General features: G+C 53.6%; 2 protein-coding genes across 2 annotated transcripts; one reads left to right on the top strand and one right to left on the bottom strand.

Annotated features, from left to right (window-relative positions):
* The first annotated feature begins 2,992 nt into the window (after positions 1 to 2,992).
* SLC16A11 (solute carrier family 16 member 11) lies at positions 2,993 to 5,592 on the top strand. The gene is made up of 4 exons (XM_063302923.1): positions 2,993 to 3,238; positions 3,960 to 4,103; positions 4,350 to 5,084; positions 5,384 to 5,592. Exons 1-4 carry the CDS (start codon positions 3,040 to 3,042, stop codon positions 5,590 to 5,592), a joined length of 1,287 nt encoding a protein of 428 aa, XP_063158993.1. The 5' UTR covers positions 2,993 to 3,039.
* A 1,797-nt stretch (positions 5,593 to 7,389) lies between these two features.
* Positions 7,390 to 13,617, bottom strand: LOC134497253 (monocarboxylate transporter 13-like). Its single transcript, XM_063302922.1, has 4 exons — positions 13,105 to 13,617; positions 9,821 to 9,964; positions 8,327 to 9,094; positions 7,390 to 7,664 (listed from the first exon to the last, which is right to left on the bottom strand). Exons 1-4 carry the CDS (start codon positions 13,310 to 13,312, stop codon positions 7,390 to 7,392), a joined length of 1,395 nt encoding a protein of 464 aa, XP_063158992.1. The 5' UTR covers positions 13,313 to 13,617.
* Positions 13,618 to 14,760: the final 1,143 nt, after the last annotated feature.

Genomic DNA, 14,760 nt, shown 5'->3' with positions numbered 1-14,760 from the left:
GGAATAGCCTCAGCCAAAGATATTCCTTAACACAGTGACGCCATTAAGGCAGTGTTTCTTCACCTCAGCAATTTTAAGATGCATGAATTTCAACTCCCAAAATTCCCCAGTCAGCATGGTGGCTGGGGAATTCTGGGAGTCGAACTCCACATTTCTTAAAGTTGCTGAGGTTGAGAAACACTGCCTTGACGGCTTCACGTCAACGTAGAGGCCCACAAGATTTGTCCTGGGCCCTGTGCTGTTGAACAGTTTGATCAATTACTTGTGGGACCACTGTTCCAAGACCCAGACAGGCTTGAACAGTGGATGGAAATGAGTAGGATGAATTCAACAGGAGAAATGCCAACTTCTGCGTCTGGGGAGCAAAATGAAAGGCACTGAGCAAGAGGCTGGACTAGATGGCCTCGCAGACCCCTTCAAACTCAAGATTCTAAACGAGCCTTTGCTTAATATGGCACACACAGTGGCATCTGCTCTGTCGGGCTCTGTGCCAGATTCAGTCTCAGGACACCCCCACCCCCCATGTAGGAAACCAGGTCTTCCCGCTTGCCAGTCCTAACCCTAACATCTGATCTGCATCCAGGTTTGCACCACACAAAACTTGCAAGTGTGTGCTGCCCTTGTTAACCCCTCTGGGTCACACCCAGCTTTTAAACCGGGATTTGTGGCTTCACCTGCTGGCCCGCCCCAAAACGCCTCTCCAGAAGCCTGAGTGCATCCTTGAGGTCTGTCCTGTGGAATTGCAAACGCCAGGAGGTGCAAGAGCCACGCTGCCTCCTGTAATCGGCCCGTTGGGTAAAGCCCGGCAGGGCCTGCTCTGTTGTGCTTCCTGCTAACTGGGGAATTTGAGCCCGGCCCAAACGTGCCTCCCCCGGCACCATCTGTTTATGCCACGGGATCTAAACATTCTGCGTACGCTCAAGAGAACTGTCGTCTTCACTGTCACATGTAGGGCAGGCTGGGATGCCAACTCAACAGAATGTTCTCTTTCAACCCTGGAACTGACCACACGGGCACAAAGCTGTGGTTTGTGGTTTGGGGCTGCGGCCAGGAACTGGTGGCCCCGCCTTGCCCTGCCCAGCCACCCCGGGGCAGCAGGAGCCGCCCAGGCCGCGTGCCCTCTGGGAACCCTCAGGGGCAGCCCCTCCCTCCCTGGGTGGCAGAGACAGCCTCTGCTTCTGCAGGCTTTGGATGGGCACCAACTGCTGCCCGTTTGCCAGAGTCTGAAAGTGCCCGGAACTGGGAGAGGGTTGGCGCCACAGAGGCCCTCCCCGGCCCCTGGCAGGGAAAGCTGGGCCTTGCTGAAGCCGTGTTTCTACGTTTGGCTGCTGCAGGTAAAGAACGCGGGTGTGTGTGTGTGTGAGGAAACAGGCCAAAGTTGGCCCCCCACCTTGATCCTCAATGACTGTCCACTTCACACCTTCCCCTGTTGCTCTCCCCTGTTCTGACTCCTTCGTTTGTGGGGGTGACCTGTGCCCTCCAAATGGTGCTGAGTTACATTGCCCAGCGGCTCCCAGCCAGTCCCTAACCCTTGAGAAGATGCCAATCCCCTGGTGGTGCCACTCTGGAGTATGGGCTTCCTTCTCTTGCTTCTCCATATGCCCCCGCTGCCCCTTCTCCCCTGGCAGCCTGCTGTCCTGCCTGTGTGCGCCCACCCCCCCGCAACCACCACTTACTCACCTGCAATCCCAGGTTGAAAGCAGGAGTTCTGGTTCTCAGCAAAGCCACGTTTTGTTTTTTTAAACCAGCCTTTGGCCCCCTCCCGGCTTGCAAAAAGCAGGTTTCCCAGGCAGATGGAGTTACGGCTCAGCCCCATCTGCTGCCCGGACCGGTTCTGAGTTCTCCCCTTCCACCCCCACCCCCTACCCCCACCCCACCCCGGCTTAGCAAATTAAGCCTCGCTTTGGGCAATCGGTTGGCAGCCTGGGTTATGTAAGCCTGGCTTTGTCGTCTTCTCGACTCCGTGAAGGGAATTTGTGTAAAAACTCTGAAAACACACAAACCTTTTGTGTAAAAATACTGAAAAACACCTTTTACACACAAACCTTGTCTAAAAACTCTCCTGACAGAATGAGACTAGATTGGATGTGAGCGAGGAGGCCAATCAAATGAGGTGGAAGGTGGGCCGGATAGTGCCAGGGGCCGCCAAGGGGAGTGCGGTGGAGTTGTGGCTTTGGGGGGAGGGGGGGACGCCACTCACTTCTCTGAGCTAAGCGCCCCCTTCCCAGTCGCACAACCCAGAGCAGAGCAACTGCAGCTGCATCTCCTGGTTCGGAAATTCAGCATCTGTGGCTGCAGCCCACCCTTGTTTATCCTTCCCAGCCCGACAGAATATTAGAAAGGAATTATGGGGAGGGGCTGGGAGCTCTGTCCATAGGATAATCTGATGGGGAACTGGGCCAAATCTGGAGGGGAGGGAGGGGAGGTGGAAAGAGAGGTGGAATTGCAAAACGGGCTGGACCAGCCAGGGGTTGCCGGGAAAAACCTTCAAGAAAATCCCTGCATCCCTCCCCCGGTGGGCAGTGCCCTTCCGGAAGCTCCCCATTCCCCTGCCTTTGAAGCCAGAGCAATGAAGGTTCAGAGAGGATTCCAAAGCCCCCACTTTGCTTTCCCAACCTTATCACTTAATGCAGCTTCTCCCTTGAAGTTGAAAGCATGGGGGTCTCTCCTCTCTCCGCCTCCCGAGAACAACCCTGTGAGGTAGACCGGGACAGGCCAGATTCACCCAGGGAGGCTCATGGCCAATGGGGGACTTGAACTAAAACCCCTGTCTTCCCTTAAGGCAGTGTTTCTCAAGCTTGGCCACTTTAAGATGCGTGGACTTCAACTCCCAGAATTCCTCAGCCAGCTATGCTGGCTGGGGAATTCTGGGAGTTGAAGTCCACGCATCTTAAAGTGGCCAAGCTTGAGAAACACTGCCATAAGGTGCCAAGGGAAGGATGGCTGTGCCACCAGCAAACCAAATTGGGTGGGTGGGGGGGAGTCCAAGATGTTACTACATGCTGCAACCCCCCTCCTCCTGCAGCCCCACAGCCAGAGATGCTGCCGCTGGAAGAGCCCCCCAACGGAGGCTGGGGGTGGCTGGTGGTCCTCGCGGGGTTCCTGGCCAACTCGCTCACCTTTGGCGTCCTGCGGTCCCTCAGCGTCCTCTTTGAAGACCTAGTGGAGGCTTTCGAGGCCACCACGGCCCAGGTGTCCTGGGTGACGGCCATTGCCCTGGCGACACAGCAGTTTGCAAGTGAGTGTTTTGAGCGGGGCAGCCCCCGAGAAGGCCCTGCTGAGCAGCCGGACCCTCTGGTTTGGCCCGCACCTTCTTGGCTGAGCTGACCCACGATGGATGTCGGAGAAGGGGTCCACCCATGGTTCAAACCTCAGCGCGAAGGTGCCAGCTCCTCCTGGAGATTTTGGTGACCGGCTGGCACAACTCCAGAGCCAAAACCAGGCTGTCTTTCTCCTGCGGAAACTCATCCTTGAGGCTTTATTCCTTCCTCCTCGTTGAATGCACACCTCTTGATTGGTCATTTGCAGCTAATTATATTTGGGGGGAAGGGAAGGAAAGGAGGGCTCTGGGCAGGGGCGTCCACAGGATGTGATCAGAAAGGTCCAGGTGGCTATGATTGCGCCCCGGCTAGGAAGCGGAAATCGAAGCTCTGCCTGTTTTAAGGGGCGTCGCAGAAAGGGTTGAATTTGCCAGGTGCGCAGTTTCCCAGCCACAGGCAGCCATGCTTTAAGGGATGCCCCTCTCATTCACAGGCCAGTACGGCAGGACCTTAAGAAGCCTCTTCGCAGTGCAGCCAAAAGGCCACTGGTGCAAAACTGGGACTGGCCAAGGGCAGGACCCCCCTTCCTCCCCACCCCCATCTTTCCAGCAGGCAATGGCATGCTGCGGGCCTCGGGACCCAATTCCTTTCCAAGCAGTGACAGGGACACTTCCCAGCCACCCGTCTCTTCCTGGCCAGGTCCCCTGGGCACCGCGGCCAGCACACGCTATGGAGCTCGTCCGGTTGTCCTGCTGGGCGGTTTAGTCTCTTCGTTGGGCATCTTTGGGGCGTCCTTCAGCACCAGCTTGCTCCAGCTGTACCTCACCCTGGGGTTCCTGACAGGTGAGTTGGGCAGCTTCTGCGTTCCCGTAGCCTCCGGGGAGGTCCGCGGGGCATGGCCAAAAGGGTCAAGGTGGCTGCCCCGGTGTGGCTGAAACTCTGCCTCTCTTTCATGCTCCATGCTTCAGTTGCACTCCGGTGGCTGCCATCTTGCCTTTTTTGACCACCCCCTGCAAACACCCCCGCCTGCATCCTTTCGAAAAGATCCTCATGGGAAGCTTCCCTTCTCTCCCTTCTCTCTCCCTGCAGGCTTGGGCTGGGCACTGGCCTTTGCCCCCGCCATGGGCACCCTGGCGCGCTACTTCTCCTCCCGGCGCTCCCTGGCCACGGGCCTGGCCCTGACTGGGAACGGGCTCGCCTCCTTTGCCCTCTCCCCGCTGCTGCGCCTACTGGCCGACTCTCTCGCCTGGCGAGGTGCTTTGCTGGCCACGTCGGCCTTGGGCCTCCACCTGCTGATCTGCGGGGCCCTGCTCCGGCCCCTGGTTCTGCGGGGAGACCGGCCCGAGCCGAGCGCCACCTTTGATTTGGGCCTCCTGGCCCAGCGGGGCTTCGGGGCCTTTGTCCTGGGCACTGCCCTGCTGGCGGCCGGGTACTTCACCCCCTACGTCCACCTGGATGCCTACGGCCGGGCCCTGGGCATGGGGCCGTACCAAGCCGCCTCGGTGGTCTCGCTGGCCGCGCTGGCCGATGCCCTGGCCCGGCTGCTGGCCGGCTGCCTGGCTGACCGGCGCTTCCTGCCGCCCGTCTGCCTGCTGGTGCTCTTCAACTCCTTGGTGGGGGGCACTCTTCTCTTCTTCCCCGCCACCTCCTCGTATGCCAGCCTGCTCACCCTGGCCGTGCTCTACGGCTCCAGTGCAGGAAGCTTTGCCACGGTTGCCTTTGGCGTCCTGCCGGAGCTCGTCAGCGTTGCCCGCGTAGTGAACGCCACGGGACTGTGCCTGATGTCGATGGGTGTCGGGGGGTTGCTAGGACCCCCCCTCTCAGGTAAGAAGAAGAGAAGTACGCTGGGTGGCTTCCCGGGGTCACTGCACGCTGCTCAGTGCTGCTAAATCAGAGTTCCTCAAACGTGGCAGATTGAAGACACAGGACTTCAACTCCCTGTGTCCGTAAGTCTTAAAGCTGCCAAGTCTGAGGAACTCTGTGCTACTGGAAATCTTGCAAGCAGTGGGTGCAGAAGCCGATGGACATGCTGCTATTTTCAGCGAGACTAAGCGTTTGTCGACAATCCACAATTAAGCCAGCAATGCTGGTCTTTGCCTCCTTGTCTCTCCCTTTCTCTCCAGGCCTTCTGCGGGACCAAACGGGAGACTTCACTTCCTCGTTCCTGGTCGGTGGCACCTTCGTCCTCTGTGCCAGTCTGGTTTTTCTTGCCCTGCCCTCCACCAGCTGCTGCAGCACCCAGCCAGATGAGATGCCCAGTGCCAAGGGACAGCAGAAGCCTCCCTGCCCCCTGCCCACCGCCCCTCTTGCCAGGAGGCATTTGGAGATATGACAAACGCCCAGCCCTTGTCAGTCCAGGGTCCTCCGGTCTGATGGATTGCAATGCCCATTGCAGCCAGCCCAACCGGCGATGATGGGAGTGTGAATCTAAACAGCCCAGGGGACATCAGCTTCCTCGCACTCTCTCCCTGTCCCCTTCTCCAACCAGGCGCCCTCCAGATGTGATGACGCCAGCAGTCCTCCAGGGCCCCGTCCTCAACCCTGGGCAATGCTATAAATGACTCAGATGACATGAGAATCTCAGAAGGCTTAGGGGCTGGATAAGGACAAGGGGTTCCCCTGGGACACCCAGAGGTCAGCTAGATCAGGGGGTCAAAAAAGCCCCACATGTCACATAAAAAGAGTCGGGGCCTCGATTGTGTGGTCACAGCAACCATCTTGACTTTTTTGACACCTCCCCCAGTGGATGCTCCTGCATTGGGTGCCTTGGTGAAGCCCCCCCAGCCCCTTCTCCCCTCACTTCCCAGCAGGCAGTATTTGTCCAACCCGCTGCCTGGCATTCAGGTGGCAGGCAGGGCCCGCCCCCCCGGTGTTCATAGCCACTGAGAGCCCGCCCAGCCCCCTTTGAATCGGCTGCCCTGATTGGTGGTGAAATGCCAGCCGGAAATTCCCCTCTTTGACTGGCCCTGCTTGGAAAGGTCTGTCTTTTGGTGGGTCCCGAGTCTCCCTGCATTTAGTTTCCCTGAATTCTGCGTGTCTTCCCACAGTCTCTTCCTCGTGCCCGACTGCTTCCCCCCCGGCAATGCCACATATCGAAATCTTGCTCAAGAAAGAGTTCAGAGTGAGTTTCCATTTCAAACCAAAACAACCCGATGTCCGATGATAGAAAAAGGGACAATCAGAAAAATGGAAGAACACAGTAACCGATGTATATAATTCCAAATAAAATGGATCAGATTTGGCTACCTGCAATGGGTTTCAGAACATATGCGAAGTTCATGGAAGAGAACAATGTTCTATGGCAGAGTATTTTGACCTTCTAACGAGATGGTAGGTGGATTCAGGTGGAGGACCAAAATCTCTTATGGAAACAGGTATTACCTTTTCCAGTATTCTGAGGTTTGTGAGGTCAGGAATCAGAAAATTACCTAGTGGGTAATTGTTTGTTGACCCTGCATGTCGGCTGCAAAAGTATTGGGCTTTTCCAGTTGAACAGGCAAGATCTTGGGTGTATGTTTTGGGGAACGAAAGGTGCTATTTTCATGATTCAGTCTTCTCCCTCTGGGGGGCACTGTTGAGCTATATCAGAATAATTGCACTAATACAGGTAGTCCTCGCTTAACAACCATTCGTTTAGTGATGGTTTGGATTTACGATGGTGCTGGAAAAAACGACTTACAACTGGTCCTCACATTTACGACCGCCACAGCGTCCCCCATGGTCACGTGATCACGATTTGGGCACTTGGCAATCAGTTCGCATTTATGACCATTGCAGTGTCACGTGGTTACATGATTGCCATTTTTGACCTTCCTGGCCAGCTTCTGGCAAGCAAAATCAATGGGGAACCATGTGAGTCACTTAATGACCTCATGGTTTACTTAAAACCTGCAGTGATTCACTTAACGACCGCTGGAAAAAAGGTCGTAAAATCGGGTCAGATTTGCTTAATGACTGCTTTGCTTAGCAACTGAAATTCTGGTCCCAACTGTGGTTGTTAAGCGAGGATGACCTGTACATGGAGCATTTGGGAGAAATTTACCAAATATTGTTACCAAATAATGAAGAGGGTCTGCTGGGGGCATGACCCACCACTGAGTCCTGTCATATGGGGGTTCAGAGGGAAGGGTCACACGGGCACAAGCGGAGAACCATCCGCTTTGAGAAATGACGGGCCGACTGTTGCTGCCGCGTGGACGCTGCACAGGCCTGTTTTTGTGCCCTTCTGGCGGCTGGGAGCCTGGGAGTCCCTGGGGATTTTATCCCCCGAGTTTTGCAGAGCGAGGAGGTGGCAGCAGGAGAAGAAATTGGGCAACAGCAGAAGTGAGAACCCCCCAGCGATAACAAAACCACCTCCAACCAAGAAGGAGGCATGGTAGCTTCCGGTCACGTCCCGGATCCAACCTGGAGGGGGAGAAAGCCTGTTAGCGCACAAGAAAGGTTTTGGTTTGGGAAAAACAGCTGGTTAAAAGGAACCCCAGGAACTCTGGGGAGGAGAGAGCAGCCGCATTTTACTGTAGTTGTCGAGGAATCCCTTCTGAGCACTCCGGCTTCGAAAAACATTCCTTAAATCCACTCTTCCCCTTCCTGGCATCTTCCGGGGCCCCTAAGGACAGCTCCCCTCGTCCCCAGAAAATTCCTCTTGCCAGTTTTCTAACAGGCATGATTCTTGCAAACCCATTTCTCCCGACAGGATGCCCTTTTGTACATTCTTTTTACGAATACAGGTAAGCACAACTGCACACAGACGGACCCAGGCGGACATATAGACACTTATGTTCACATCCACTCACCTAGATGTACAGCAAACTTCACAGCAAAACTGCGCCCTGTAAAAATCTATCCATGCGGTCGCTAAGAGTCGAGAATGACTTGATGGCACATACTAATCAATCGCTCAGTCAATTGATAACGAAGGTTTGAGATTTTTGTTCCAAAGTGCAACCAAGGGAATTTCTCTCCCGTGGCTCCAGCTGATATTGAATTCCCTCCCCCCCTCCAGGCCCGGCTGGCTAAGCATTCTGGGAGTCGTAGTCCACCCCATTTCCCCAGCTGGGTTTCCTCACCTGACAACGGGGGTCCCGCTAAGGCCGCGACGCTTTCCAGGAGGTGGATGACCCCAATGGCCCCCATAACCTGCTCTGTTCCCACGATCTCCACCAGGCTGGAGAATTTGAGGGGGATCACGGCACTGGCCAGGAAGCCGTAGCAGGTGCTGAGGACCATCAAGGCCACATAGCTGCCTCCCAGGGAGAGGGCCAGCATGGCAGAGCCAGTCAGGAGGGTCCAGATGGCCAGGTGGTGGGAGAGACGCAGGGGGCCGCGGCAGCCCGCCAGCCAGCCGGCCACAATCCTGCCTGCGATGTCAGCGATGCCCACCGCGGACACCAGGAAGGCTGCTTGGTACTCATCGAAGCCCCTCTCCCAAGCGTGGGGCAGGAGGTGGACAAAGGGCACAAAATATCCGGTGATAATCAGCACGCCGGCCACGCCAAAGATCTGGAAGTCACGCTGGGAGAGCAAAGGCAGGCCCAGCAGCGTGGCCAGCTTGCCCCCTCGGCTGTCCGTCGAGGGAGGCGCCGGAGAGTTCTCGGCCTGGGGCAGCGGCCGGAGGAGGGCGCCACAGGGCACCAGGTGGAAGGCCATCCCGGCCACCAGCAGGAGGGCCCCCCGCCAGCCGTAGGTGTCCACCAGGAACTGGAAGAGCGGCGAGAAAGCCAGAGAGGCAATGCCGGTGCCAGAGAAGGCCACTGAGTTGGCCAGGGCACGACGCCGGTCGAAGTAGCGTGCCAGCAGGGCCAAGGATGGGGAGAAGATCAGGGCCCCCCCAGTTCCTGAGGGGGGAGAGAGGAGAAAGCGTGTGAGGCCCCCACGAAAGTCCCTTTCCTCCCGCCTGAACCTGCGTCGCACCAGCATCAGAGAACGGAAGGCCCTCTTGGCTCCTTCCCTGGGCTGGTGCCTGGCATCCTTTATGGGCACAGGGCAGAACGTGGAGCCCAGCAACTACCACCACAGTCCTGCTTTAATCCTGACCCCGGGGGCTGCTAACTGAGCGAAGGGATTGTGTCAAGCGGGAAATCCTGTTTTTGATCCTTGTTTGTTGGCTTCCCTGTATCCAGGTGGTGTCAGTGCAACGCCTGGACCTCCAGGTTGGGAGGATGCAGTCACTGGCTTGCAAAACAGTCTCTAGATTGGAGATTCAAGCTTGCTGGGGGGGTGTGGACCCCAGGGGTAAAACCAGCCTCGTAGCATCCTGGCCCAGATCTGCCCAAACAGCCCAAACCTTCCAATTTACAGGAACTTCCGCCGGCGTCTCAGAGTGGCAAACCACAGGATCTGAAACAAGCCACGTTGATCGTGTGAATGCCGCTGTTGCAGGGTACGGTGGAAGGAAGTCAAGATAAAGGTCGAACATAAAACAGGTACAGCTTCGATCACACCGCTGCAGCGGCCATCTTGACTTTTTTGACCATGTCCTGCAGACGCTCCTGCCGCTGTGGCTTGTAATGGGTGCCTACGTTTGGTGACCGCATAGAAGTGGGATACCGGAGGCAGCTTACCTGTGAGCAGGCCGATGAACAGGTAGAGCTGTGCCAGGCTGGTGGCGAACGAGGCCGCCAAGAAGCCCAACCCCGAAAGGATCCCCCCAGCGATGGCCACCGGGCGCTCCCCGTATCGAGTGCCAAGTGCGCTTGCCAGCGGGCCTGGGGGGGGCACAGAAAAAGAGAGAAAGAAGGGGAAATTAGGGTGTTTCCCTCCTTTCCGTGCTTGCAAAAATCCACTAATGGATCCTCTCCATCATTAGATGTCCCCTCCTGCCAAGGGGCGATGTATTGCTTAGTTTGGACCAACCAGATATTTCGGAGGAAAATGCTCACGTGAATGACAGATTTTCATTTAAAAAAAAAAAGCAAGGTAAAATATTTATCATTACTGGCTTAATTCAGTTTCTCAGCAATCTGGGGATCATTTACAGGCAGTCCTCAACTTACGACCATTTGTTTATTGACCGTTCGAAATTAAGATGGTGCTGGAAAAAGTGACCCTATGACTGGTCCTTGCACTTATGACTGTCGCAGCATCCCTGCGGTCACGTGATCAAAATTCAGGCGCTTGGCAACTGGCATGTCTTTACGATGGTTGCAGCATCCCGGGGTCACGTGATTGCCATTTGTGACCTTCCCAGCTGGCTTCTGGCAAGCAAAATCAACGGGGGAAGCCAGATTTGCTTAACAACCATAGCAAAAAAGGTCATAAATCAGGTGTGACTCACTTAACAACTGCCTTGCTTAGCAATGGAAGTTCCAGTCCTAACTGTGGTCATAAGTCAAGAACTACCTGTAGTAGGAATTCCCCCCCACCCTTTTTTTGTTTTGTTTTGTTTTATTGCTTTTGTTTTGCATATGTGGTTTTTACTGTTGGGTTGTAAGCTTTGGTTTTAAGATGGGAGGCTATACAAATGTTACAAATAAATAAATAAAAGTGTTGATGACATGAGTTATTTGCTGGTTTCATGTAGTTCTGCCCTGCCTTTCAGCCTGCAAAAAAACACAAATTAGTCTATAGAATAATAAAAACCAGACAGTCTCTGTGCTCAGGGCTTTCAGGTCATAAGTCCCAGCATGAAAGGAAAGAACAGAGGGGAGGGCAAAGGAAAGCATGACACACAGGCATAACATTGGTCTTACAACAATGCAGTTAGTCTGTCTGTGGACCCTAGATGATGCTTGTCTGCATCAGAGCTTTGCTGTCTTGCTCCCAGGAAGGAGCAAGGGGGAGATTTACCCAGGTCATCTGGCTGACCTCCCATTCTGCTTCTTCCTCTCCTAGGTTGGCCACACAGGCAGAGTGCTGAGTTTCCATCCCAAAATATTTGGAGGGCGCCTGATGGAGGAACTCAGGGCTGGCAACTCCATCCCATCATCCCCTGCAAAATTGGTGGGGAATTCTGAGAGTTGAAGTTCACACATCTTAAAGTTGCTGAGGTTGAGAAACACTGGTTTACGTTATGATATACAGTTAGATATACACAGAGCTATGAAACTGATAAATTATTTGGATTTTGACCTTCAAAAAATTAATTGATCTGCTATTATAATGTATTCATTTAACTTTTTTTGTTTTTAATCCTTCCTGTCTAGTCAAATGATTATTCAAGACAGCTAACACCGGTAATAATAACAACAACAAACAAATAATAAATAAATAATAAGGGGAAGCACTGAGGCAAGTTAAAAATTGGAACTTACTGAAAGTACAGGAAACAAAATGTGAATCTAAAAATAATTTAATAAAAACAGAGACAAAGCGTTGGCAAGGAAAAGGATTACGTGGGCAACTTCTACGAAAGGTCGAGGGGAAAGTGGATCAAGATAGAACCTGGCCGTGGCTTACAGCTGGAACATGGAAAAAAGGAAACTCAGGGCTTGATTTGGGCTGCTCAAGAGCAAGCTATTTGAACTGATGCGACTGAAGCCAGAATTGAAAAATCACCAAAGGATTCAAAGTGCAGCTTGTGCAAAGAAGCAGAAGAAGCAGTAACTCGGCTTGTGCAAGAAGATCGCGCAAACTGCCTACAAACAACAACCTCACACAGTCGCCAAAAAGATTCACCGGAACGAACACCTGTAAAAATTACCATCTGCCAGCAATGAAAAATTGGTGGGAACACACCGTTGAAAAAGTAGTCGAGCATGGGCAGGTTCAGATACGGTGGGATTTCCAAATACAAAGTGATAAAGACACCGGATTTAACTGCGGTGGAAAAGAAGAAAGTCTGGATGGATAATCGATGTGGCAACACCACGTGATGGTAGAACATAAGACAAAGAATTGGAGACGATCACAACAGGTAGTCCTTGACTTACAACCACAACTGGGACTGGAACTTCCGTTGCTAAGCAAGGCAGTCGTTAGGTGAGTCACGCCCAATTTTATGACATTTTTGCTGCGGTCATTAAGCAAATCACCATGTTCGTTAGGTAAATCACATGGTTGTTAAGTCAATCTGGCTTCCCCCGTTGATTTTGCTTGTCGGAAGCCAGGTGAGAATGTCGCAAATGGCGATCACATGACCCTGGGACGCTGTGACCATTGTAAGTGCAAGCCGATTGCCAAGCACCTGAATTTTGGTCACGTGACTGCAAGGACGCCATGATGGTCAAAAGTGCGAGGACCAGTCGTAAGTCGCTTTTTTCAGCGCCATCGTAAGTTTGAACGGTCACTAAATGAATGGTCGTGAGTCGAGGACTACCTGTATCACGATCTGAAAGCCAGAGTTGAAAGATTATGGCATAAACCAGCCGTGGGGGTCCCAGGGGTTATCAGCACACTGGGCGCCATTCCAGAAGGCCTTGGGCGGCACTTAGAGAATCTGCACATGGACAAAACTCCCCTCTGTCAATTACCAAAGGCCACCTGCTTGGATCCGCACATATATACACTGACACATTACGGCGTCCGAAGTTTCGGGGAAGAACTTGATGGGGATGAAGGCCAGCACCAGCTAAAGACCGGGCCGCTGTGATCTCACCTTGCTGGGTATAATAGTGATAATAGCAGCAGCAGCTGCAGCATTCAAGGGTGTCCTCACCCAGCACTGTGGGGGCCTGTCGTAAAAAACAGGCAGGCCTCAATCATAGCCTCCCTCCCCCGACTTTTTTGACCCTACCCTGAGGAAAACCTCCGAGAGCATTATCAAAAGCATTTGTCAATAATTACTCTACTTGCCACCCCCTCCAAGGAAAACATCACTTCAAAGTAGCGCCCCGTCTGCAATGCCATCCCCGCCCCGTGAGCTGGCCCCAACGAAGTCAGGCGGTGCCCGTCAATGGAAAGCACTCACTGGTGCCCATGAGCGTGGCCAGGGTGACGGAGGGGATCCAGGAGGTGGTGCCCGAGGCCTCTTCAAAGTAGTTGGTGAACTCCAGAAAGAAGACGCCGAAGGATCGGATGATGCCAAAGACCAGGGCGGACTGCAGAAAGGTCGCCAGGACGATGGCCCACCCCCAGCCCCCGTCGAGGGCTCCCGCAGAGGCCTGGGGAGGGCCCATTCCAGACAGGAGGGTCTCTGAATTCAGAAGGAATTTCCTGTGGAAGGGCGACGCCGTGAATCCTCCCAAGCCAAAGCAGTCTCTGGTGGGGCCACTCCCTTAACGCATCTGGTTTGCCCAAGCGGTGACCTGCGTGCTAGTGGGACAGGGAGAACTTAAGCAATCCATATTTCAGTGCCCTCTTATCAAAAACTTTGGTCAAAGTTTGCAGCAAGGTGTGCAGAGCTGTTTCCCGGGAGATGGGCAAAGCCCGGGGTGGAAAAATCGTGCTTCCAACAGGCGTTCCCACAAGACAGGGAGTCTAAGAGTCCGTGTAAACCAGTGTTTCTCAACCCTGGCCACTTTAAGAGGTGTGGACTTCAACTCCCAGAATTCCTCAGCCAGCGTGCACTGGCTGGGGAATTCTGGGAGTCGAAGTCCACACCTCTTAAAGTGGCCAAGGCTGAAAAACACTGGAATAGAGAAATGCATCCCCTTCTTTAATTGGTTGGTTTTTGTTTGTTGCTGTAATGACCTGACGGGTTCCCAACAGTTGTTCATTTATTTGATTCATAGCTCAGCTTTCCTCCAGAAGCTCAAGGCATCATTTATGTGTTTATTAAATATCTATTAATTTAACTTTATAAGGCCTCCCAACTCCATGATGACTCATATATTGCCTCCGTCCTCTTTTTCCCAGAACATCAGCCCTGCAAGGTAGACTGGCTTAGAGAGGGTGACTGGCCGAAAGTCTCCCATGGATTTTCTACGGCTGGGGGTGGATTTGAACCCGGAGTTTCCCAGTGCTTCACCACTCCATCCCGCTGCCTCTATATGTCCGACAACTTGCAGTGAATTGAGTGGGATCTGCAGAGTGTGTCCCCGGTCACTGAATGGCCCCAGAGGGGTCTATGGTGGATCTAGGCGCAGCGCCGTGGGCTGAATACGACCTGCCACGTGGCAGGGCCTGTGCAGGTATCCCGGTGCATCCTCAGCACTGCACGGACAGCTCCCATAACACAGAATTCTGGGGCTTTTCTTCCATCCGCAGCAGCTTGTTCGTTCAGCTCTTTTAAATGGTTTTTAATGTTGAGTAATGTACACGGAAGGACAAGCACAGTCACAGTCAGGGAAGCTTCAAAAGCAAAGCAAAGCAAAGCAAAGCAAAGCAAAGCAAAGCAAAGCAAAAAGCAAAGCAGCCCTCTCCTTCTTAAAGGAGCAGCATCTCTCAGCACCAGAGTAAAACTCTACATTCCTTGGTTTGCTTGACAAGCGAAATTGACCAGGCTGTTTGGAAACTGACCAGGCTTTGTCAGTTTCTTATTCAGCTGACACCTTTAAAAAGTAGAATCAAGCCAGTAACAGCAATTTAGGCCAGGGCTTTGATCGCATGGTTGTCACTGTCATCTTGATTTTTTTTAGCCCCCCACCCCTTTCAGACACCCCTGACTGGTGTCTTGTAAAACCAA

This window comes from Candoia aspera, chromosome 4 (genome assembly GCF_035149785.1).
Source record: "Candoia aspera isolate rCanAsp1 chromosome 4, rCanAsp1.hap2, whole genome shotgun sequence".
NCBI lineage: Eukaryota > Metazoa > Chordata > Lepidosauria > Squamata > Boidae > Candoia > Candoia aspera.
This window is presented reverse-complemented; position numbering and strand designations above follow the sequence as displayed.

Coding starts and splice junctions, on each gene's coding strand:
- SLC16A11 (XM_063302923.1), top strand. CDS start 3,040: ATGCTGCCGCTGGAAGAGCCCCCCAACGGAGGCTGGGGGTGGCTGGTG. Junction 4,104..4,349: donor CACCCTGGGGTTCCTGACAG/GTGAGTTGGGCA, acceptor CTCTCCCTGCAG/GCTTGGGCTGGGCACTGGCC. Junction 5,085..5,383: donor GCTAGGACCCCCCCTCTCAG/GTAAGAAGAAGA, acceptor CTTTCTCTCCAG/GCCTTCTGCGGGACCAAACG.
- LOC134497253 (XM_063302922.1), bottom strand. CDS start 13,312: ATGGGCCCTCCCCAGGCCTCTGCGGGAGCCCTCGACGGGGGCTGGGGG. Junction 9,095..9,820: donor GTTCATCGGCCTGCTCACAG/GTAAGCTGCCTC, acceptor CTCCCCCCTCAG/GAACTGGGGGGGCCCTGATC. Junction 7,665..8,326: donor AGCGGGACCCCCGTTGTCAG/GTGAGGAAACCC, acceptor CTCCCCCTCCAG/GTTGGATCCGGGACGTGACC.